Consider the following 27,495-nt stretch of genomic DNA (forward strand, 5'->3'; position numbering starts at 1 on the left):
CTCTACACAACGCCCCCATTTTCTTTCTGGGTCTCTCACCGCCCTCCTTGACACCTGCAACGCTCACAAGGGGGCGTTACCGCCCACTTTGGGAAACACTGGTCTAAGGCATCAAGTTCATGTACGGAGTTTTTTGTGTCTGTGAAGGGTGTTAGCTTTGGTGTAATCGAAGTTAGAGTTATTTCTTGTAATTAATTTATTAAATAAAATGCCTCCTCAAAAACGGAGCTACTACTCAACCAAACTGACATTACACAGACGTATTTAGAAAAACCATGCTTCCTATATGGACTCACGGTCAGCAACATGTAGCCCATTCGCGAGTGACAATGCCTGTAATGTACACATTCTATATTGAAGAACTTGGTACGCGAATTTCTTAAGTAGTACAAAAAATTATGAGTACTTAGATGGGCGTAATCGGACCTCGTCACGCCCACAAATCGCCATTAACCGAAAACTTTGAAAGCTTATAACTAAGGCTGAATTAAGATGTAAGACTCTAATTTGGTACAGGGGATCGCAGTAGCAAGAGGCACGTGTGAGCAAACAAATTTTAAAAAGTGGGTGTTGCCTCGCCCTCTAAGAAGTCTAATGTACATATCTCCTAAATCACTACAGCAGCAATAATCAAATTTTCTAAGCGCAAATATTATACGACCTCCTACCGATAATGTGAAAATGGATGAAATCGGAAGATAACTCCGCTCATACCCCTGTCAAAAAATACTAAAAGTGCAATAAATCAATAACCAAATACTCCAGAGACATTAATTGTATTTACAGTTTATGGGAAATTTTTTATATCGCAACTTTACCCAATATTTGACATTTAAACTGTGAGCGCACAAAATTCGTTTTATAACAAATTAATTAGATATATTTATATATACCAAAATCTTCGCAATGGGTCAATAATGTTCTTCACAAAATTGATAGTGGCCGCATGCGAGAAATGCTGTGCATAGAAATCTTCGAACTATATATCAACTATATATTATCCTTAATCAAGCAAGAATCGGTTTTCCAAAACAAAAATTGTGTTCTACAGTTACCAATCGGTCTTCAACTAAAAATAAAACTTTTTCGTCTGGGATCATGTGGAGAGAGTGCCTCTATTAGGAAGATTGCAACATTGTTCGGAATTGGCGATGGCGGAACAGTTACCAAAAGTGACAGAGCGGGTTATCACCGCGTTGATTAATTTAAAGTCTAAATTTTGATTGTCACAAAAACAATGGAAGAGCTTCCAGGATGCATCGGCTATGTTGACGGTACTGAAATCAGATTAGCAGAGTCTCCTTCGAAAGATCACGAAATATACTTCTCTCGCAAAAAACAGTATGCCATAAAAATGCAAGTAGTATGTGACTATTCACTAAAAATTAGACAAGCGACAATAGGATACCGGGAAGCGTCCATGATGCTAAAATGTTTGCCAAATCTGCAATAGGTAAAAACCCACAAAAGTATTTTTGTCATCGGCAATAGATTGCTTGCGATTCGGCATATCCGCTAAGCCATCGTCTTAATTATAAAAATTGTTTTAGATTGATTTTGGCATGTTGTATCCTTCACAACATGTTGCTACAACTTAACTTAAGGGGGTATTCTCATGTAATCACTTCGAAAAATCGATTTTTTTTTATATTTTGACAGTAAAATATATTGAAAACATGCTGTGAAAAATTCAGACCGAAATTCATAGTATTTGATAAGTTACAGCTCATAGTCGCCGACGCGTCGTAAGCGACTGTCTACCTCTCTTGAAACTTTAAACGCATTTTTCTTGAATCATCATTTTATGAAACTGTCATGGTCCTAAAAAAAAGTATTCAACCGATTGCTTTAAAATTTACATATATTCTTCTACTCATTTATAGTTATCGTCCCTACCAGAATTGTTTATTTTCGAAAATATTTTCATATTTTTTTAAACGATTTTTAACGAAAAAAAACAAGATTTTCGTGACTTTTTTTTGAAGTTCGACTTTTTTTTTTTAAATGAAATTTATTATATTTGGTTGGAACGAAAGCCCCAGAACTACTGAATATTACTCCATTCGATTTTTTTATTTCAGACAACATGAACAGCCGCTATCACCATGACCAGTGAACTACTTTTTTTGTTGGGGACTACTTTGATTTAAAAAAAATATATATTAAAAATGTAAAAAACGAAAAAAAAAAAATTTTTTTGTACACTTCAAAATACAAATAAAAATATATTAAAGATTAAAATGATTGAATTTTGTTGTCGCATAAAAAAAATTTTCCTTAAAAGTGGTAAAATGTATGCGTTCACATGAGAGTACCCCCTTAAACGAAAATTCTAGTTTGGAAGGTCAAGAAGAAACAGGCTTCCCACAAAAAATTCATGAACACAACTACATCAGAAAAAGCCTATCACATTTTGTAAACCATTAAAAATAAGTAATTATAATTTATATACTATATATGTATAGTTTTATTTTTTCATTTTTAATGCCTCCATTGCTATTCATTCCTTCATTTCAAGCTCTTTAAAGCCACTTTTGCTTTCATTTCAATTTCTAGTATTCTTATTCTCTCTTAAGGATTGTTGTTTTTCTTTTTCATACAAAAATTTTTGGTATTGCAAATCGAATTCTTTTTCTTTCAAAGCTAGCTCTCTATCTTTCATTTTTTTTTCTATATTTAACTTTTGTTGCTTCAGCTTAAATAAACCTGAATGCATACTAAGCACATCGGCAAGACCTGTCCGCGAATAAAACCCCTTGCGACGATTAATTTTGTTGCATGTAGATTCTGGTGACAAACCGACTTCCTGAAAAATATCTACAACTTCAGGTGTGGTAGCCACATTTGCAGTGGCCATTGAACTGCTTTCGGCGTCGAAGTGGTCTGTGGTGAAAGTCGAGTTTCAGAACACACATCTACTACATTCAGCGTAGGGCTTTGAGAATTTACATCTAAGGTGCATTGGATTGAAACTCTTTATAGCCAAATATGTCTTCCAAATCAGAGAAAAAAGGACAAGTTCTCAAAATTATACCTAAAAATATAATTTATTATAATTTTATAGCAAACAATTTATTTTCCAATTACTTTCAGTTGATTCGCCGTCTTGCATGGCACCTGCTCCCGTCGAATTCTGCCAAGCTCTTGCCTTGTATAGCATTGGCGCTTTTAGCCTCACTAAAGGCCAATACAACCCCAGATTTTGTGTCTCTAAAATTTTTTTATAATATACTTGTGCTGTCGGCTTTTCAAACGGATGATTATCTCGCATGTATGTTATTAGTTTCTCCATTTCCATTTGCTTCCATCAGATTCCATATTTTTCAAATGTCAGCTGATCAAAGATGCCAGTTTGCCACAATTAATAAAAAAGCTCAACACAGTAGGAATATTTGTGAAATTGTTTTTCACGTAAAACAAAAACTAAATGGATACCACTCCGGTAAATATGGGTGTTAAATTTTCAAGGTGGCAAGAAAATTTAACACGCTAGATAACATTTAACTGTGAACAGCATAATTAAATTTTACCTCCAGTCACCGACTAAACCTCGTACTGAGCAGTTGAGTTAGCGTCTTTCTCTGAGTTTATAGCTATTCATATAGCTCTCTTTTTGTGTTCTTTTTTTTTGCACTACGGTCTGCTTATTTAAGTAACGCGATTAATACTTATTTTAAGTGAGAAACAAAATCCAGTACTTATATCAGCGTGTTATAACTTTTCCACTATGCCCCCGGCGGGCTTCCAGTTCGGGGACAACAGGTTTGCTGCGCTGGCCCAAGGTCCCCAACCAAAACGTAAAAAATCGTATCAAAAACTGCAAGATGCTTTTCCTGACTTACCGCCAATAAAAGTGAAGATCCAAAGTATATTGTGATTAAATCCTGACGAGTAAATTCTACACACCCTTTCGAAGGTTTCTTGTTTTCGTGTTTACAATGCCTTACTTACCGTGAGCAAAGATATAAACAAAATTAGTGAATTACGCGACGGCGGCCTATTACTGCTAGTGAAAAATAAGCAAGTAGCAGAAAAGTTTATAAAAACGAAATGTCTTTTCAACATTGGCGCTGTTAGCGCTAGCTATCATCAACATCTTAATTGTAACAAAGGCACCATTTATGCACCGTTTTTAAACGATGTGCCTGAAAGCGAAATAATAGAAGGACTGAGTTCTTATGAAGTCTCCGCGGTTTATAAGTTCACTCGCAAAGTTAAAGGTGTTATAAAGCCTACTGGTGTTATGCTAATATCATTCAACAGTTATTCCCTTCCAAACAAAATAAACATCGCATGGAGGATGACCTCTGTGCGACCATACGTGCCTAATCCAATGCGCTGCAGGTCATGCCAGAAATTGGGTCATACGCAAAAACATTGTAAGGGTTCCCCTACATGCGAGACTTGCAATTTCCCTTCTCCACACGAAAATGACTGCATCCGAGTCATGTGTGCGAATTGTTCTGGCGAGCATCGTTCTTCGGACTATAAATGTCCAAAGTATATGCAAACCAAAGAAATTTTAAAAATAAAGACACTAGAAAAGTGCAATATGCACGAAGTCCTTAAAAAGTATAGAGAAAATACTTCCCTCCCTTCCCTCACTGCTAGCTTTGCACATGTGCTTCAACCTACAAAAGAGGTATCCTCTGTATCCACCACACCAACAAAAATTTCAGCCATCAACAATCTCACAAAATCTAAAAATGCTCATAGAATTGCCGACAATGACTTGCCTAGTACATCAAAACAAAACGCAGAGGTCCCCTCTGCTCCCAACTCATCAATAAACTCTTTAACTAGAAAAAATCACTCATCAAACGCCAACAACAAACATATTTCCATCAACAAGCCTGCATCGATCAGTTCAGACTACAACAACGTCTCACATTCAGCTAAAAATATCAGCGACAACTGTACCCAACAAGCCTCTTTCTTAAATCCCAAACTTTTCAGTCCAACAACAGCCTCCCTCATTTCTAACTTAAACAACTCCTTAAACTCGCTTAATAAATATACTGACTTCAACAACACTACTACCAACACTACCGTGCAGTCTAATCCACATAATCACGAAAATCTCTTTCCAACAACAAGCAATGCCAACGATAATAAATACTCTACTCAACATGCTGAACAAATAGAAATTGAGTCTGAATAAATACGCTTAGCCTTTACTCTCTTTTGAACTAGTACTCAATTGGTGACACGCAGCTTCAACTGACTGCTCATACGAGTTGATATTCTAGCTCTCTTCTATTTCCTTTTTTCTTTTTTTCCTACATAGATCTTATGATTCCAATATTGCAATGGAATTTAAACGGCTACACTAATAATTACAATGAGCTTCAATTATTAATACAAGATCATGCCCCAGCTATTATACTCTTAAATGAAACTCACATCTCTTTCAACTTGTCGGCTTTTACTCCTAAGCAGTACATTGGCATGTTTCACAATTTTCCACATATTAGCACAGGTAAAAGAGGTATTGCGATTCTCATAAGAAGAGATATTCCACACAAAATTAATGCCATTCAATCCAACTTGCTGGCTATGTCGATCGAAATTATCTTAGTTAAAAAAATCACCATTATCTGCACCTATATTGCACCAGATGAACATTTTACCAGTACAGACATCCTGCAATTAATCAACCAAGCTTCTACTCCTTTAATTTTCGCTGGTAATTTTATTCCATGGAGTCCACTATGGGGCTCTCCAATAGCCAACAAGAGGGGCAAATGCATTGAAGACGCTTTACTTTCCTCTAACTTAATATGTTTGAATAACGGATCCGCGACACAATTTTCCACTCACTCCACTTTTTCCCCATGTAGATCTTACAATGTGCACCGACACACTTGCCACACAGTGCGAATGGAGTATACTCGATCACCTGCACGGAAGCGATCACTTCCCCATTTTACTAAAAAAATTGCACCTAGGTTCAACAACTAAAAACCACAAAATAAATAAGGTATTCAAAACTGATTACGCTGATTGGGAGAAGTTTCAGACACATTGCGAGATAAATAGCAATAATGTACCACAATATCTGACAACCCTAACCAAGAAAGGGTGCGAAGGTTAACAAAAATTATCCGTTCAGCAGCGAATGTTAGCATTCCTCCTACAAAGCCAACAACAAGTTCAAAGAAGTGTTCCTTGGTGGAATAAAGAAATCGCTTTGAATTGCAAAGGCAAAAAAACAGACAACTTGGTATGAATACAAACGCGCTCGATCACTAGTCAACTTAATATCTTTCAGGAAAGCCAATGCTCTCTTTTCAAATGCGTTCCTGCGAAACAGGCCAACGCGTAAATGTTTCCAGGATTTCACAAGCAAAATAAATCCTTCTCATCTGTAGTCCTAAGTTAATATGGAACGCTTTAAAAAAACTTTCTGGAGTGCCTAGAAATCTAACCATTCAATGCGTAAAGGGGCCAACAGGTTTGGTAACCAATCCATCCGATATTTCCGAGTTATTTGCAAACCACTATTCTGAAACAAGCTCAGATATTTCATTCAGCACACAGTTTCAAACCTCTAAAACCACCACACTGTCCGACACTTCCTACTCTGTCTCCCCTCTTTCTTTTTCTGCTAAACAAATAGAAACCAGCATTTCACTGTCTGAATTCGAGTTCGTTGCATCTACCGTTAAGGGTAAGTCCCCGGGGCAAGATAAAATTTCTTATCCAATTATCAGACATATGCCAAAAAGTCTCAAGCTCCGATTGGTAAAGCTTTATAACAAAATTTTCAATACTGGTGTCTACCCCCAATTTTGGAAAACGTCCTGTGTTATACCAATACTTAAACCACACAAATCCTCCGATGAACTTGCTAACTATAGGCCGAGTTCCCTCCTTAAATGTGATGGCGCAAAGTGCCCGGAAAAGATCGTGTCAGCCGCTTGATGTGGTTATGCTCAGCGAAACAAGTTCATATCACGCGAATCTAAGTCGCCTACAAAAAAGGTCAAGGCACGTTAGATGCTTTAATCCAGCTAGACTACTTCATTACTAACGCTTTGTCCAGCCAAAACCACGTGTCCGTACTATCTCTGGACTTTCACAGAGCCTTCGACAAAATTGGAGCCCATATTACTATTCGACAACTTAGAAAATGGAAAATAGGCCAGAATATGATACGTTTTATTTCTAACTTTCTCACAAACAGAAAACTCAAAGTCAACGTAAATGGTTTTCTTTCTTCAACACTCCCGCTTTCTAATGGTACGCCGCAAGGCTCACCTCTTTCAGCCCTCCTTTTTATCATTGCTTTCGATGATATTAGTAGGATGATAAAAAATTACAAAGGAGTTGAGCACCAAATCTATGCTGACGATGTCCTAATCTACACAAAAGTCTCTGACATTAATTTAGCTCAATCCTTATTTACTAATATACTTGCGAAAACGGCCGAGAACACCAACCCATTACTAAATGCAACTATCACGCATGCCACGAAAAGAAGAAAAACTCCAAGAATACAATCGGCTATTTCGAGATGCTTAAGTTTCGCTGCAGAAAATAATATTTTACGTAACGCAACATGCAAATTCACCACTCGACATCCTCCCTGTCTGATCAATGATAAAATACTACAGATCAAGCTTATGTTTTTGTCCAAGCAAAACACCAAACGAAGTCTTTCAACAAACCTTTGCTGAACTGGAATCTAATTATACAAATAATGGCTGGACGTTATTGTTTACGGATGGCTCCATGTCCATCGATTCCACTTCGTTAGCAGTTGTCACTGCCACAGGAGAAATTATTTGCAATTGGCTTCTCCCCTCAACGAGCTCTGTATTTACCGCTGAAGGAGCTGCTATTCTTCATGCAGTTAATCACGCAAAAAGGACTAAAGGAAAGTTCCTCATCTGTACAGACAGCAAATCGTGTATGTATGTCTGCATTAACGTCTCCTTCCAATCGCAATCCCATAATAGAAGTTATCAGGGACGCGGTCATTGGTGCCCCTCAGAAAATCCAAGTAATGTGGATCCCTGGCCATGCTGGTATTACAGGCAACCACTTTGCAGACCTCGCTGCGAAAAATGTAGCCAGGACTCCTGCCTTAACATACTACGTCTCATCCAAGCAAGACATTCTTAACCTTATTAAGCACAAAAGGCATCAAAAAAACGCAAGCGAATGGAAAACATTTAAGGATCACTACGCGGTGATAAACCCAGCCAGAAATCGTATAATCTACTCGTCAACAGTTCCAACTAGCGCAAAGAAGACATATACTCGATTAAGGATTGGACACACTATCATAACACACGCCCACTTACTATCGGGTAAAAGCCCATCCATTTGCCTCCTTTGCGATGACACCGCTACTATCAAACACTTACTCACACTCTGTCCGATGCTTCACCCAACAGCCCACAACTCTGGCACAATTGATCTCATAAAACTACTAAGTGAACCTTCAGAAAAAAACGTGATGATTGTATATAGATTCTTAAAAACCAACGATTTGTTAAAATATATTTAAGCAACTTACATCTTTACTAACCCTTAGCAATTAGAATTTTTCACCTAGTTATAATTACAAGACGGCTGAAGGCCTCGTAGCCAGTGCTGCGTTTATGTATTTATATAATAAAACTCTTTTTGTTATATGAATTATTATAAAAAAAAAAATTTTACCTCCGAGATGGTATGAGATGGCTTTATGGGAGGCAGTGTGGAAATTGGACGATGGAAATTGGGGAAATCAGACTTCAACCACGCTTACTTTCCATATAGTACAACTTTAAATTCCATTTGATTACTTCTTTTCCTGTACAAAAATCAAGAAGTAATTAACGGGATCAACTTTTGTACTAATATCTCGTTTAAGGGGGTATTCTGGTCTAGAAATTTAAAAAAATCCATTTTTTTTTTATTTTCAAAGTTTAACTGTTCAAGAATATGTGTGCAAGAGAATTTTTCAAAACTCAAATTATTTTCGGAGATATAGGCATTTTTCTGACCCGGCATCCAAACTGGTTCGGACGGAACTAATCGAACAAAAGACTTTACGCGAAACTTTAAACGCGTTTTTCTCAAAACTGACTTTTTCGGAACGCTACCCACGATTTCTCAGGTTCTACTGGACCGATTTACTTGAAACTTTTATAGAGTCTTCTTTATAGGCTTGTAGGAACTAGCCCCATCCCCAAATTTTTACTTGCATTATTTTTAAAAAATTCGAAATAGTCAGAAAAACTGATCAAAAAAAATTTTTTTCAGGTAGTCGCCATTTTATGAAAAAAAATTTTTCCCACTTTCCCGTAGTTCCGCCCATCGCGACATTATTCTAGCTTAATAAACTTTTTATTTTGGTTTCAGATAACTAGGAGGGTTGAAATCATGGGTATGGTCACGTGGAAATTTTTAGAGACCGCCCACTTCGTCAGCTCATAATTTTTGAAATTTTTTACTTCTTTTAGTTTTTAATTTTTTTCTGTACTCTTCTAAAATTAACAAATAACCATTAAAAAAATGAATAGTAAAAATATTAATTGCCTTTTTTTACGACACTTTAAAAATTACCTGAAATTCATGCTTCTAGACCAGAATACCCCCTTAAAGTAAGCTACCCTATGACTTAAATATCCAACCAAAATTGTTCAAGCCCCTAGGCACGGAATATATGTATGTATGAACCGTCGCACCTATAGTTGACTTTTGATCGAAAATATCGGTCAATTATTTTTTATTCTGCATATATCGGCCAATATTTGAGCTATCTCAATGAAAATTACAGAACGTGTTTTCCTCATAACAGTGTGTCTTTGTGCTTAAAATAGATAAAATTGGGGGAAAGCTTGAGCTATCTCCCATTAACTAATATCAAGATTTTGGAGCATCGGACCGACTTAGCTGATTGGTTGAATGTGAGGTCCCTCAATGAAACTTAGGAAACATATTTTTAGTATGAAGCATGATAATAGTTGATAGATAAAATCGAGACGATACTACCTCAACTTCCGTACACTACAAATTCATTATGATTTTCGTTTTTCTAACAATCCTAAATTCGAATATGTTAGTCAGTGTATGAGTTATATATGTATATGTATGTATATGTAAAATTGCGAAATTGCGAGCTTAGCCCATCCCTAATTGTTGAAAATGTATTATATGTACATACATATGTAGTAATTTTCAAATGCAAATTTTCCTTCATTCACATGTATTGATCTTTGATATTTGTTGAAAGGAATCAATGAGATCGAAGCCACAGGTAAAGATCGTTATTATATACATTATTATAAGAATACACGCGGAGTATATCTGTGTAAAATGTCATCTGTCGCGAGAATGGCTGAAAATGCTCAGCCACAAAAGGGCGCAACGCGCCATTAGAAGTTTTCACTTCAAAAATTCAAGGATATCGTATCGAAAAGGACGAAAAAAGGATATTATAATATTACACCTTAGTGCACCAATGGTGCTTGGCTAGACCCCATATATTTTCTATGAAAATATATGAACTTTGGTATGTTTCTATCACTTCGCACGGTTGATTTATATGTTTTCGTGTTCGTTACATGTCCAAATTGCTTTGTATGTTTATCTAGGTCAAATACTTTTGCCGTTAGAGCGTTTTAAAGGTTAAGAAAAATGTAATTTTTCTCAAAATGTTACATTTTTTGTGAACGGTATTGCCACGCCCCTGGTAGGGATAGAAGGGAGGTTGAGGGCTTTCCTGAAAGCCCCAGGGGTGAGCTAACTCGCAAAATGGTTTTGATACCCCCGGCCCCATACCCCCCCAACTGTAGTGAAACAAAAGGGGGGACATGGTGAAAACCCATTTTAGCCTATTGCCACGCCCCCGGTGGGACATTTCCTGAAAGCTCTTTAAATTACCTAACCGGTGCAATTTATTTGACCCACCTAGGTCAAATACTTTAGCCGCTAGAGCGTTTTAAAAGGTTAAGAAAAAATGTAATTTTTCTCAAAATGATACATTTTTTGTGAACGCTATTGCCAAGGCAAGCGTGAACAAGGGTGTCAATTTGATTTCAACTAAATCGAGATGTAAGAAATTTCAAAAATGTATCTATATTGTACATATATGAGCGTAAATACAACACGTGTTTCCATACAAATGTATGTACACTAGCCTAGGCCTAGCCAAGCACCATTGGTCTCGACTAAGTGTATCAGACCGTTGGTATCGACCAGGGATATATGTAAGTATATGATCAGGATGGCGAGAACAATTGAGATCCGGGTGACTGTCTGTCTGTCCGTTCGTCCGTCGTGCAAGCTGTAACTTGAATAAAAATTGAAATATCTTGATGAAACTTAATTACACACATTTTTAAAACTTTAACAATGTTTTATATAAACAACTAGTTTCAAAAACTTACGAGCAGTTTGATTTGAATAACTTAAATCAAATCACATAGAAATTAATAATAATATTCATACATATATGGTAGTATATAATTATTTTATGATTTTTATGGTTTTTTGGACATAATCGACTAAATAGTTTTTGAACAGTCCACTCGGAGAGCACCATTCATGCCTTGGAATTTGTTTTATTTTTATTTTTTTTTTTTCGAGGTTATCTAAACGGCTGCAGATATCGATATTGTATGTTTCTTGTTTATTTAGCATCTCAAAGATTTGAGTTAGTAGGGGTTGGGTCAACTTTATGTTTTTTTCGTTCACCACGTTTGAGTTACTTTTCAGTAATTCAGAACTCGTCTGCACACGGTGCTGCTTGTTGACGGTCCTTTTTCTTACCAATGAGTGGATTATTTGATGTACTGGGCAAATTTATGGAAACTTATTGTTTCTTCAAGGCTTTGTTACGAATGCCTTGAAGCTCCTTGGCAACAATGCATCTTTTGTAGTTTGCCGGATGGCTTTCGCCACTGTTACAGCATTTTGGTTTTGGCACTCGATTGTTTTACATTTTGCCGCAGAAGTTCTTAATGTATCCAAATGCCTGTCAATTTCTACATTGTGGAATAAGTTTAGAATTTCTCATAGGCTCAATGAGAACAAGGGTGTGAAGCATGTGTTTGATTTCATATATTTTCTTGATGTATTCATTAAAATCAAAAGTAGCTAAAAACATGTTTAAAGGTTCTCGTGTTTTTCACTTGAGTTTATTTACGACGTTCATAACATTTAAACCTTGTTCTTTTAAATCAGCGATAATATCACTAATGCTACACGAATGGTGGAGATTTTTGAGACAAATATTCCAATACAACTACACATTTTTTCTCTATACACTAACACCAACGCACATTTTCGGGTTATTTTTTGTTTACCTAAATGCGATGAAAAAAAGTTTCTTTCATCTCTTGATTTATTTGAATGAGTGCGAAGGAGAAAACATTATTGTCAATAGTGACAAAAGAAAATCCTAAAAAGGGTAATAAAAAAACGATTGAAAGACGCATGTCATTCGTGATCGTACTATCGTAAAGGAGGCTCGTACAACAAGAAGGTAAGTGAATGATTTTTTTTAAATAATTTGCATATAATTACTTCATTTGTTTTTATAGCATTGGAATTAGCAGCTGCAGCAATATCATCAGAAGCAGCAAATTTAAATTGTTAAGTAAGTATGTGAGAAAAAGTGTGTGTTGTTTGAAATTGGATTGCGCAGTTCAACATAATACGCAAAAATAATTACATATGTACATAAGTATGTATTTTATGCGTTTAAGGCGGCCTGCACAATCCAAAATAATATGTGAAAACAAATGTTTGCTTTATATTTTAAATAATCGGATAATTTTATTCTTTTATTTCAGATATTATTATGATTTTTATTTAATTATTCTTTCTTTTCAGATTTTATCACTATTTTTATTTAATTAATATTGGCTTTCAGAGTAAATTCTATTTGTATTTAATATATTTTATTCTTTCAGATAATATTAATCTTTTTTTCAGATATTACTATCATTTTATACAATTAATCTTTCTTCAATGTAATTATTATTTATTTTCAGGTATTTGTCTTTTATAATATTTTTCCACTCTTTTATTTTCAGGTTTTAAAAATTCTTTTCTTTATTTAATCTTTTTTCAGATATTAAATATTTTTAAATTAAATATATTTTTATTTATATAAATAGTAATAAATTTTTGTAAACATATATAAAAATAAATAAAATAAAAATTTTGACAAATTGAAAAAGTTTAGTTGAAATTTTAAGAAATTTTAAAAGCAGGAATCAAGAAATGCAACACTGCATCAGCTATTTAAAAAGAGAAAATGCAACCCTGCATCTGCCGTCGATTGGGGATATTAGAACAGGACAGATATACTTTTTTATATGACACTGCTGAATGAGCGCAACAAAGATGTATGATCGCATGTATACGTACGTGAGTAGGTAAAATTGTCGCTCGGCCTATGTTAAAGTACACATGATTACCCTATGGATTACCCACTTTCTTACCCACTGATTATCTGGTTTTTTTACCCGCTCATGGTTGGCAGGGTTAATCATAACATTTATTGGGTGCGTTTGTATGTCTTCAAAGGAATACCATACCATGAAGTTCCCGACGCTGACAACATTTTTGTCACCGATCTATAGTTTATTTAGCTGTAACGCTTACATTACGAGTGTCGTTATTTAGTAGTTTTCTTTAATTATTCTTAGTTCTTTATAATTAGATATATTTGAAATCATAATTGGCCGCGGTTCATACTTCGGTTTTTCATTTTTAGCTGTGTGGTTTTCACCGTTCGATGATAAAGTATTTTCTTTTACGATCATTTATGGTGAAGCTTCGGCTTTACCCTTTTTATTAGGCCTTTTGTTTTTCTTTAAGATTCAGTCTGTTTCTACATCTAATTCCTCTTCATCAGTTTCGTATTGTGATTGACTATAATTAGGCACAAGTGGGCGATTATTTTGTTTTTTAAGCTTTTGGTTTTCACTTTTTAATTGTCCGCATAATTGTTCTAATTCTTTAAATTTTTGTTTCAACTCATCTACATATTTCGGAAACTAATTTTTTGGATGGCTTGTTGGTATTTCCTGACCCCCTCCAGGGGTGGGGTACGAAACATAATACAGCTACATAATATATGATCATTGTATAGGTGCTTATTCGTAGGTGATAGTGAGACAGTTAGCCAATAGTTGGTAAAAATAAATATGTGGCAATTCGAAATTTTTAGCAGGTGCAAAAGCCTCTCCCATCAATCATCTCACCGCACTTCAACTTCCAGGCGATCTCCGTGAAAAGCTCTTGTTGGTAGTGAGTTGGCCCCGCCCTCTAATACGTTTAATGTACATATCTCCTAAACCACTAAAGCTACAGCAACTAAATTCGCCCAGCACGAATAATGCAATAATTCCTACCGATAGTGTGAAAATGGATAAAATCGGATGAAAACCCGGATCCCTCCCCATATAAATCTACTGTTCAAAACTAGGAAAAGCGCGATAGATCAATAACTAAATGCGACAGAAACGTAAAAATTTGCCAAAGGAATGGTATGACGAGACTTTATAGGAGCCGGGGTGAAAATTGGACGATGGCCGTGGCACCTTCCTCTTTTTGGTCAAATCCCATGTCTCGGGACCCGACCAAACGATTTCAACAAAATTTGGTACGTGACACTCTTTTCATATTTCTGTGTGGCATTCTGAAAATGAGCGAAATCGGATAAAACCCACGCCTATTTGCCATGTATCACAATTTTAAATTCCACTTGATTCTTTTACTTTCTCATACACAAATCAAGAAGCAGTTATTATAACGGGATTAAACTTTGCACGAATAATGCCATTAGTGTATATCACCTTAAAACCAAAAATTGTAACAGCCAACAAAAACTGTTCAAGTCTTAGGTACCGAATACTTGGACCCCAGTACCTATAGTTGCCTGTTGTTCGAAAATATCGGTCAATGTCTAAGATATATAATTGAAATTCAGGGATAGTACTTCTCTGATAATGGTATGTCTGTATATCATATACCTAAGATAAAGATAATCGAACTTCCGGGGGACTTTGTACCGCATATATCGACCAATATGTGATTTATCTCAACGAAAATGAGCTAGCGTGTTAACAGTGCATTTTTTGTGCTTAAAAAAGTGTATCTTTGTGCCTAAAATATGTAGATAATTTGGTATAAAATCAGGCTGACTTTACTCTACACGAATAGTTTTTTAGAACATATTAATAGTCGTATCGAATTACCCCAACTGTCATATACTAGATTTTCGTTTTTCTAACAAACCTTATGTGTCCGAGTTAAAATAAAAATTAAATTCCTTGGATTTCGATTCTTAGATTGACGTTTAACACCATAAAGTATTTCCCTGGCTTTGATTTTTATAAGTTGCACGAGTATAAAACGTTCGGTTACACCCGAACTTAGCCCTTCCTTACTTGTTTACATATGCTATTGTTTTCAGTAAGCTAAATTGCTAACGGTACTCATCATGTCACACAGAGAGGCGACGCCTAGATAACGTAACTTTTCAATTTCAATCAAATTCATGAGCGAAAAATGTACGCTCATCTCGTTTCAGCTCTAGATATTGTATTTTATCGTACAGATGACTTCAAATAAAAATTTAAATAAAAACTCATTTTTAGAGTAACCTGTTTGGTATTTTTGGAAGCAAAACGAGAAAAATAAATATTGTGAAAGGCAAATTATTAATAAATTACAGAAAAAAGTTTACAATAAACGATAAATAGTAAAATCCCTCGGTAGAAATTGAACTGACTTGTACTTTTGTGCTACCTGAGTTATTTTTGTATATTTTACAATTAAAATAAATATAGTGGATCCTAAAACATTCACTTTAATGTACTTGAACGTACAAAATAACGTAACATAACGCATTCATGATGACAAAATAATTCGTGCAGGACATATTTCACTTAGCGGCACGTCTAATCGCGAGGTTGCTTCGTCGCTGTCTCGATAACGTCTGAACGATAAAGCGCAAGTTCCGGTACTTGGTTGACCGTTTTGGATATACATATAAGTAAGAAAAATAAACCCCATATAATGATTTCCGTCTTTCCACCTGACTTTGACCCGTTTAAGTTGGTCAAAATGCGATATTATAATGAAATTAGTTAAACAAGTTTTCTGGAAAACTATGTGGTGTAGCGCTAAATAAGAAAGGAATTGGTTTATATCGTGCTCTAAGCCTCCTATCCCTAATATAAGAAACTATGATCCTCTGGTTGACATTTTTCACATCAACGCAATATATTAAAATTAGCCTCTCCGGTTAAGTTTATTGTGTACCAAATATACACAAGTATCTAATTTGAATATACTTATTTTGAAAATAGTTTTTACTGACGCGAACTAAAATATAGGAATAAAACTGAGATTAAGTATATGGCTTTAATTATACTATATGTCAAGAAGTTACCAAATTTGGTAGTGACACATTCAGGATTTCAGCGAATAACACTGGTAAACACTGTCACATGAACTTTGTAATGATTTTTATTTATGTTGGTGTACCCTCATTAAAAATATATAACAGTTTTGTTTCTATCACATCTAGTTTTCTTGTGACAGCTACATATTCATTTCTGACCTCATATACATACATACATTTCTTTGTTTACATAACTGCATTTAGTCGACTGTGTAACAATTGTTTGCTAAATTACATTTTATTTACATTAGTTAGATTGTAAATATGCCACGAAAGTGTTTGAACAACGCGAAAAACTTTTGTTATGTGTGTAGAGAGTTAACTTTTACATCTCAGCGTCGAAATTTCACATCACTAATTGAACAGTGCTATTTAGACTATTTTGGTTTTACTGTGAGGAATCAAGACAAATCCTGGGTTCCCCATAAATGTTGTGTATCGTGTGTGAGGCTCCTTTTAGGTTGGGCTAAACAAGAACCTAGACATTTGTCATTTGCTATACCAATGATTTGGACGGAACCAACGGATCATGTAAGTGATTGTTATTTTTGTTTGACTCAAACATAAGCTATTACTACCAAATCCAAACACACTATCTAGTATCCAAACTTGTCTTCGGCCAAGAGACCTATCCTACATAGTGCCGAACTGCCTGAGCCGATGCCTCCAAATGGATCAAAAAGTGAGAATTCTAGTCCGAAAGATGGAGATGGATTTTTATAGTATATATGTAAGTATAAAAGATGAATTCCCTAAACTCAGCGAGGAGAAAACCAAAGAGGAAATATTTGTAAGCCCACAAATACGGAAATTAATGAAGGATAAGAGCTTTGAAGAAAAACTGAATGATCAGGAAAAACTCGCCTGGAAATGTTTTGTGAATGTTGTTCAAAATTTTCTAGGTAACCATAAACCGGAAAATTACAAAGATTTAATAAATGAACTTATGATATCATTTAAAGCTTTGGGGAGTAATATGTCCTTGAAAATACATATGCTGGACTCTCATCCGGATTTCTTTCCGCCAAATTTGGGTGCTGTGAGTCACGAACAAGGTGAGGGGTTCCATCAAGACATTTCCTTAATGGAGGAGCGTTATCAAGGGAAATGTAGTCCAGGAATCCTAGCAGACTATTTTAAGAAAACTTATGATTTTCTTAGATTTTAGGAAATAATTCTGTAAGTGTGGCTGATTTTTGTACTTTTTACGAAAATGTATGTTTTGATGTCCCAAGAAAACATGATGTGTACATTTATTTTCAATGATAGTCCTAGTATATTCAAAATTTGATATAAATTTTCATGTGACAAAAAAAATTACAAATTTGTTGACCAGTGTAATTGATGTTTAATTTATTTGCAAAACTATTTTTAATATAAAGTTTTGCCAGCACCTGGAGGAATTTTGCGGGCTTTGATTCGTGCAAGAGTATCAAATGTTCAGTTGCACCCGAACTTGGCCCTCCCTTACTTGATTATTTAAAATTTAGTACCAAACAAATTTATAGTACAAAAAAAGATCGCAAATCGAATAGAAGCAGGTACACTTGGGAGATTTTGTTTCACTAGTAAACACTGTTTTTGTCACATGAACTTTGTGATGTTCTTTGTTTATATTGTTGTGCCCTCACTGACAATATACTTATGTATGTATCAGAGAGCTGCAACGAGTATGATAAAATCAGAAGAAACAGTCGTGCCAAAAACACAATCAAATCAATTCAGTTCAGCCTAGACAACATTGTTAATCAATTCGTGTAGCCGCCAGCGCCAGCTGACCTAATGCAACACGAACAATCTGTTCTTCGGCAATCACGATCGTGTAAACGTATGGCTGGCTTCGGTTGCAATGGTATCATGTCAATTCATAGCGTTGCGATGATTGTTTGAATTGAAATGAGACTTTGGGTAAACCATAAGTAATCTATGAGTACAGCAAACAACAACAATTTTCTGCTGGACTGATTTGAATCATGTTTGGCAAAAAATGAATCAGCTTTGAAAATGTGCGCATGTTACAAATTTTCGAAGCGTAAACAATGGAAATTGCATCGAATACGTACATACATATGTACATATAGACATACGTTTGTTGTATGTATGTACTCTATGGAATTTCCATTATACGTATAACATATGTACATATATACATACATACATGTTTATACAAACATATGTATTTGAAATAGAACAGAAGTGCACTAGAGTAAATCAGTGTTTAGGGGATGATATACAAACCGAACGCTGTCGATCATTTCAATCATTGAAGCATAAGTTTGCATCACTTCGGGTATTTTCTGCTGATACGAACGTTCATAAACAAATCAGGTATAAGCTGATCGCTAGTGATACAAAGTTGTTCTCTATCGCTGATTTGAAGACAAACAGTTCGCTTGTGTACATGAACTGAACTGACAGAATCGGACGGTGTAATTTATTACTCGTTGCAGTTCTCTGATATGTTTGTATGTATGATAACTTTCAAGCACGTGCAGTGTTTTTGTGACAGTCACATATTCATTTCTGACCTCGTGTACGTGTCTTCAATTTAATTTAATTAATGCTATTTTGTTTGATTCAAGCAGAATACTTTTAAACCAAGTCCAAACACACTCCCAAACTTGACTTCGGCAACATAATCATCCTACATAGTACCAAATTACCTCTGCCTCCAAATTGACGAAAAAATTTAAATTTGATATACATAAGTTTTGATGTGACAAAAAAAGTAAAAATGTTCTTAATAAGTGAGACCTTTATAAGATATTTGCTAGATTCACGCGAAAAGAATATATGAACAAAATATTTATGTATAAGGTCGTAACTTTTTTTCAAATATTTTGTCGTTACATAAAGCAAGTACATATGTAAACGGAAGGTTTTGAGATCAAAACTGCCATTTTTATGTAGAGTAGCTGTTTGGTTAAAAAAAGACGGTCTTTATATTTGCGAAAACGAAAGTAGTGATTAGAGGTGTACACTACCACTACGTCCATCTGATTTCGAGCTTAGTTCCAAACGCATCAAAAAGTGTTTTCTGTTAATAAATCGGCAGGCAAAGGCGAAATTTCGATCTCACCTCTGCTATGAAAAATTTCATTATAACTGCATTAATCGCTTGAACTCGGCACAAAAGTTCTAGGACCCTGTATTTAACAAGTCACAAGGCGAACTCCACAACAGGGAGAAATATGTAATTCTGTCACTCATCTGGCAGATATTAATTTCATATATGTCTTACTCGCTAAATAAACCCAAAATTTAACTTTTAGCAGTAAATGATAACGGTAAGTCTTACCTCTGAACTCAAGAGTTTCTTCCATACTAAAGATGTCCCCACATTATAAGTATGGTGTTGGTGAGTGATACAGTTGGTCTTTACGATTTCAATAGATCTGTTGGAGTTATTGATACTTTCATCTTTCAATGGCGTGTAAAAACTATCATTCGATGTACTACTATACACTGGGGATTTGCAAAACCGTCCACAATTTTTCTCAAGTTTTCGATTGTTGCTGTTTTTACTAGTATATATATTTGTGACCATATCCTGTTTAGTGATGTTATCAAACGCAACGGGTTCTGTAGTGATATTAGTGTTTGTCACATGATTTTGAAGCATATGTAGTGGTTGTACATTTGAACTATTTTTGTGTTTTCTGTAATAATCCGGAGATACTGATCGGGTCAAAATGAGATCTGCTGCCGCCAAAGCAGACTTTTCGGGATTACGGGGGTTATTATGTAATGCTACAAGGTTAATATCATCAGGCTGATGGTGACATGATGCCACATTAAGGGCAATTTTAAAGATTTTGCTGGGTTGGAAATCATCTTCTGTCGTTTCAATGTCAACCATTTCATCATCGTCAATAGTGTTGTTGTTGCTATTTTCGTCACTTGAAGAATGTGAATCACCTGCATAAGAGCCTTTTACATCACGATCACAATGTTTCAAATCGCACTGACCTAAAGGAGATGCTCTAAATGGCGAATGAGGTGGTATGTCAACTGTTGCTTGAGAATGGTTTTGAGATAAAGGACCACGAAATTGCAAAGTATTTGATGCTGAGGAACGAAAGTTAGCATGAACGGCCAAAGCAAGAGGTGCGGTATTACATCCTGCTTCCGTTGTACCTGCACTTGTTATACTAGTATTATGCAGTAAAGGAGAATCGGCAATTAGTGGCAACGTATTTTCTGTTGGTAAATTGCTGAAATATATTTTAGAGTGATTTGTTTTGTGTGTAGCTTGAGCACTCGTTGATATTGTAGCGGTAGAGTTAACAGATGTCGTAGCTAAATCAGTAGTTGCCGAAGCTACCGTTACCGATGCAACAGCGTTGAAAAATTTTGGTTTACTTGGTTGACAAACTGGTTTGAATGCCGACGACGTGACAAATTGCGGAATGAAAGATGTGCTTGCATCGACTAATTTATTTCGATTGCCTAATTCCTGACCAGAATTTGAAAAGCAACTGCCATTTTCCGTAGCCATATTAGTATTTGGTTTCCAAGTACTATATTTCAGTGGTTGACAAAATTCATTGTTATCATATCTTCGGATGAGAGCAGTACCACCTTCATCACGATCTCTTCTCTCACTTCCCGTCATAGACATAAGTGGAAGTTGAGTGAAAAATTCTTTATTGCTGCTAATCGACGGAGTCCTTAACCAATGCATTGCATAATCCGTAAGCCCGAATGGGCTCACTGTAATATTATAACCATTATTATAATTTCGGTTTTTGTAGCCAGATGCGTTCGATTTTTGAGCAGAGTGTGCATGCCACATGTAATCCATCATAAAATTTCGTGATAGGGGAATTTCATGGTCATTACCTTCGCTTAGTTGCAATGTAGAAACACTACTAGTTCTCCCTTGATATGAAACACTATGTGGCGTTGCGCTTCCAATGTTCGTCGGTCGTACGGCACCTACCGCTGCTGCAACGGCCTTGACACCAATCATAGCCGCACCTGTTACTGTACTAATATTCTTTTCAACCTGATTACATTGTCGTTTTGTTGACTCTGGTGAAGGGTTATGAGACGTCAAATAACTACTGTTATGACGCAAAGATAAATCAATATCATTGAAAGAATATTGATTATCAGAAGCTTTTGCTACTGTCATAATGGTTTCATCCCTGCCATTTTCGTTCAAAGTACCAGTGTAGGAAGCTGTGGCCGATCCTGGAACATTTATACTATGTTGTAACTTATCTTGCTGCTCATGTCTTTGGGTAGTTGATGTTGTTTGTGATGTCGAAGAATTGTGACTCATGAGACGTTTACGTGTACCACCGTTAAACATTGCTTTAACGTCCTCCCATGCATGGACAATTTCTTCAGGGGGATGACCGTTAAGGAGCATATGACGACGCCATGAATTGAAATTTGCCGCATCGGGCTGAACATATTTGTCACCTGCAGTGATTCGGTGAGAATGGAAAATAAACTTGTTTGGCGAAAAGAACATGCCACAATAAAAACATTTTATACATTTCGCTCGGGAGGAGTTGTAACGAGATGGTAAAAATGAACCGCGGCAACCCCAAGCGCACTTATGATACACAGTAAAAGCAAAATCTTCAGGTAGTCTAGGCGGTGCATTATCACCTAAGAAGCTTTTACATAAACGTTCCGCTTCACGCCTTGTTATCATGCCGCAACGACGAGAACTAATTGGCATTGCCCCAGCACGTCGCAATATTTCCAACTGTACCGGAGTACATTGAACGCAAGTAATACCAAGTGCGACTCGACGGTTATGAATTTCATTATAACTATACTGTTTGAGCAAAGTGTTAGATATCTGGGCTAAACACAACCGCTCTTGACCTTCGATATAAAGTGATACTATTGGGATGTCATAAAGGAGTACAGTGCTAACCTGAAAAGGAATAAACATACATATGTGAACAATGTTTTTGGCTATGATACCGAAAAATAATCAAGTAAAATTGAATTAAGGCCAACTTATAAGTTAAAACATTTTCAAAATACTGAATTAACTATATTTCAACATTTTTAAAGCTTATTTAGGTGAATAAGAATAATTAATTAAAACCCAAATCTTAATGGTCATTGAACACAGAAACTTCAGCAATTTTTTCAGTTTTGACGTTTTCTCAATGGATTTAAATACCAATTTTGAATAGGAAAACTATATCGAACACAAGGTATTTATAAGTTTCATGGGTATTTGCAAAGATTATAAAAGTTGTTGTTCTTTTCATAAAAATATAAGCAAAAACAATGGATGCATTAGACTTAGGTTAGGTTAGGGTACGTTATACTGGCCGGCTATTACACCATACATGGACCTACTGATCGTTAGTAATGTCAGATGAGGTGCAATTTAATTAGAGTTAAAGTATTTGCCATACAGTACGTTAACGCTTTAAGCGAGCTTGAAGAGCGATTTGATATTTTGATAATTCATCTAGTTCATTGAACTGTGAAGGTCCTAAATATCTAGGCCCAAGTTTTAGGTAATGCTGGACAGAAGCATAAGGGATATTCCAGCGTCTCTCTAATGCATATTCCTGCACTTTCTCCATATATCGTTGTTACTAATGGAATCCGGAATGTGATGCTAGTAGGTTGTGACTTGTTATTAGGCCAACAACCATCCTGCAGACGAGATCTTGTGAGTAAAAGGTTGGCATGGTTTCCTTTGGGGTTCTTGCACATGATCTTGGCAATCCTGCATGACCTTAAGGCATTCTATCTCGCTTATTCGGAATTTTTTTTGCACATGTTTTTAGTGACTTCCGTTTATCCTGGTTCGGTAGCCAGACGGATGGGACTTTTGGCATCTCATCAGATATTTCGTTTCGAATTGCTTTGTGGTCTGGAACCCATTATAGTCCTCATTTAATAATCTAATCTAATCTAACCCATTATATCAGAAGTCGCTTTCAACAGACAATACGTCTACGGCCTTCCTACTTCCAAGGACATGCTCTATCGTAATACGTTGGGAGATTACGGACTAAATTACCGTCTGTGTTGTTAGCTATCTCACCGCAAATTCTTTCTTCTTAAAGATACTTTTAACATATAAATTACCCTACATGGTCAAAAGTGTGCTCAATAATGTACATAAAGTCCAAATAAAATTACTCAACCCATATTTAAGATATAAATTCGTAAAAAAGTTCCTTTTTTGGAAGGAAAACATTACCCTCACTTAAGTACGTTTTTGTATTCCCTCCAGCAGGACTCTTCATCTGCCAACTTTCCCAAATTGAAGAATTTTCACCCATTTTTATCTATTGTTTTCAGTAAACCACGCTCTACTAAGTAATATGATTGAGGTAATTCACATGTTGGCCGATATAAGCGTTATAAAGTCACCTGGAAGTTCAAAATTGGTTTTTGTTAAGCATACGGGAGCTAAGGGAAGTATTGCCACAATTTAACCCATTTTCGAGTCACAGATATACCATTGTTAAGAAAAGACTATCCCTGAATTTCTATTACACTCACACTTTGACCTATATTTGTCGTAAGGTCAACTATAGGTTCTGGATTTTTTTTTGGATTTCGAAAACTGCTGGTCATAATATGGCGTACGCTCAAACCATTAGTTGTGCAAAAGGCAAAATGCCTGAGTATGAAGAGCTTGACCTGCTTTCCGTCCTGCTATATGATGCAGAGGCATGGACGATGACGACATCTGATGAGTCGACGTTACGAGTTTTCGAGAGAAAGGTTCTGCGGAAATTTAAGGTGCTTAGCACAATAGCAACAGTGAAGCCGCGACAATAGAACGGTGAGGTGTTCGAGATATACAGCGAACTAAGAGACAGCGGCTTCTCTTAGGCCAGATCGTCCGAATGAATGAAAACACTTCAGCTGTGAGAGTATTCGACGCAGTAACCACCGCGGAAGCAGAGAAAGAGGAAGAACTCTCCGTTGGAAAGACTAGGTAGAGAAGGACTTGGCTTCATTTGGAATTTCCGATTGGCACCAAACAGCGAAACGAAGAAGGACTGGTGGGCTACTGTAAACTCTGCTATAACCGAGTAAGCGGTATCTACGCCAAGAAAGAAGAAGAAGAATTTGGCTATAGTAGCTTTGGTTGTTTAGAAGATATGTACATTAAACCTATGGGAGGGCGAGACCACAGATGCCCCTTGCTATTGCAATCGTCTGAGCCAAATTACAGCTCCATTTCTTTTTTGGTGCTTAGTTATGGCACTTTATATATAGCGTTTTGTGGGCTTCACGATGGTCCGCTAATGCTTATTCGCAAACTCCGCCTTACTTTTTTCCACGGAACATATGTACCAAATTTCATCAATATATCTTTATTTTTATTCAAGTTACAATGTGGACGGTCAAACGGAGGGACTCTCGTACTATACGTTCAGTTAATTTTGCTAAGATGTAGTATCTAAGATGTGTAGAATTGATCGATTTTATCTATTTTTGGCATTACTTCATATTGTTAACAGCAACATGCCCTCTGAGTTGAGTACCTCATATACCATCAACAATACATAATGAATAAAGTCAACCGGTTGTTTACAATCCTGAAATTAACTATGTTGGCGTTAGGGCAGGTTTTCACCCAATGTTATTTACTTTAGGCACAAAAATACATCGTTAGGAGAAAGCCACATTCACCTATACATGCGGTAAACTTTTCAATTTGATCACAGTAGTATAACCCCATATCTATATCGCAGGGTTTTAAGCGATACGTATAACCGTTCCTGAACAAAACTACAAGGTGATTTCCAAAGTGAACAGGATCTTTAAAAAAAACAGAACAAATGGTTTTTCCGGCAAAATCATTTTATTTTATTCAGAATAGCTCCTTGTGCTTCAATACAGGTTTTAGCACGGTCCAAAAGCATGTCGAACGAGTGTTTTAGCTCGTTGGCCGCTATGGCCCCCAGTATGCCGGTGCAATCCTTTTGAATGGCTTCTACGTCTGCATAACGCTTTCCTTTCATGGGAAAATGCATTTTTCCGAAAAGGAAGAAGTCGCACGGTGCCATATCAGGTGAATACGGTGAGTGGTTAATGGTTAAAATGTGCTTTTTGGTCAAATAATCGTCCTTCGAAAAAGTGCGCTGCAATAAACACAAAAAAGTACCGCAAAGAAAGCTCTCTTTGAGATATAGAAACAAATAAGTGCAGTTCAGTTACACAAAAGAAATATTTATTTTATATTATCGAGATAAAGAAGCCAAAAAAGTACAGTTAAGAACTCAAATATAAGATTAGCAGCTGATGCGGCAAACTTTGATTTACGATATAATTTTTTATATTAAGAGAGGAACGAAGAGTTGTAGACAATTTAAGTATGAATTATTTAAGCTAATAAATTACACTTGCTTACAGGCGGTGATGTTACGACACTGTTTCTTGGCATTTATGGGTTGCTAACGTAGAATGTTTTGTGTTGTAATCAGGAGATGTAGAGGTCACTGCAAGCTATAACTTGAGTAAAAATTCAGATATCTTGATGAAACTTGGTATGCGAGTTCCCTACTAAAAAAAATTACGAGTTCGTACATGGGCGTAATGGCACCACTGCCACGCCGACAAAACGCCATTAACCGAAAATCTATCAAGTGTCATAATTAAGGACTGAATTAGGATATAAAACTCTAATTTGGCACAGGGGGTCGCAGTAGCAAAAAGCACCGGTCGGCAAGAGCTTTTGAAAAAGTGAGCGTGGTCCTGCCCTCTAATAATTTTAATGTACATATCTCCTAAACCAATAAAGCTACAACGACCAAATTTCCTAATCCCAAATATTAAAAGATAATGTCAAAAAAGATGAAATCGGAAGGAATCCCCGCAATAAATCAGTAAATAAATTTTCTAGAGACATTAAATTTTACCTAAGAAACGGTATAAGAATGCTTTGTGGAAGACGTTCGGAAATGGAACGATGTGTGTGGCACCGCCCACTTTTTGGTGAAATCCAATATCTCAAGACCCGACCGAAAAATTTAGTACGTGGCATTCTTTCTATATTCTTGGGCGATATCGGACTACAACCACGCCTACTTCTCAAATACCACAATTTTAAATTCCAGTTGATTCATTAAGGTAGGGGTTAGGGTTTCAAGGTATTGTTTGAGAATTTATTTCTTAAATATGAATTAAGTTTTTTTATTCGAACCTTTTGTACATTATTGAGCACACTTTTGACAATATAGGGTAATTTTTCATGTAGCAATATTGAATCATAAGCCGCTAAAGGAGCTACGCTAGAACGTTTTGAAAAAAAGAAACAACTCGGCTGGAAATTATCCGGAAAAAAATTAGTCAAATTATAATCAAATTCCCCCTAACGTTCTCTGAAAATTTTTTTTCCTTTAAAAATTTTGGCGGCCATTTTAAGTGTAAAATGTTATTATCCATTAAAAAGTCCGTCATTTTGGGGGAGGAAAAACCCTTAATGCAAAAAACAAATTTAGCGATGGGGGGAGGTATTTTATATAAAATCGCAAGAATTTTTTTTCCTTGAATTTTACTTTCCAGTAAAATTGCTCAAATCCAACCAAAAACATATGTTCAAGTCCCTAGATATCGAATATTTGGACCCCTGTACCTTTAGTTTACTTTTTACCGAAAATATCAGTCAACATGTAAGATATATAATTGAAATTCTGGGATAATCTTTCTCTGCCAATGGTATGTCTGTATGTCAAAAATGGGTTGAATCGGGACAATATTTCCTCATATACCTAATATAAACTTTCGAACTTCCGGGTGGCTTTGTACCGCATATATCGCCCAATATGTGAGTTATCTCAATTAAAAGGAGAGAGCGTACTTTACAAATAACGGTGTAATTCGAAAATCGAGAAAATTGGGCGTAAACTTGGCCTAGCCCCTATATGACTAATATCAGTATCGAACATTTTAATGCGCCACATACTTAATAGTATGTGGTGTGTTGGGAAAAATAGATAAAATCGGGTCAATACTACCCCAACTGTCATATATTACAAATAATGATTTTCGTTTTTCTAACAAACCTAATGTGAGAAATATTCAGCTGAATTAAATACTGAATGCTGCGGTTGAAAACACAAATATAT

At 35.9% G+C, this 27,495-nt stretch overlaps 1 protein-coding gene across 1 annotated transcript in view; it reads right to left on the minus strand.

The window, feature by feature from the left end:
* The window catches only part of LOC120779751, a 195,399-nt gene that overhangs the window by 44,992 nt on the left and 122,912 nt on the right, over positions 1 to 27,495 (minus strand). The window contains exon 3 of the mRNA XM_040112134.1: positions 19,716 to 22,313. Within this exon, the coding sequence (XP_039968068.1) occupies positions 19,716 to 22,313 (2,598 nt within the window). The remainder of the gene's footprint in view (positions 1 to 19,715; positions 22,314 to 27,495) is intronic.

The sequence above is a fragment of the Bactrocera tryoni genome, unplaced genomic scaffold, assembly GCF_016617805.1.
Source record: "Bactrocera tryoni isolate S06 unplaced genomic scaffold, CSIRO_BtryS06_freeze2 scaffold_11, whole genome shotgun sequence".
Lineage (NCBI taxonomy): Eukaryota > Metazoa > Arthropoda > Insecta > Diptera > Tephritidae > Bactrocera > Bactrocera tryoni.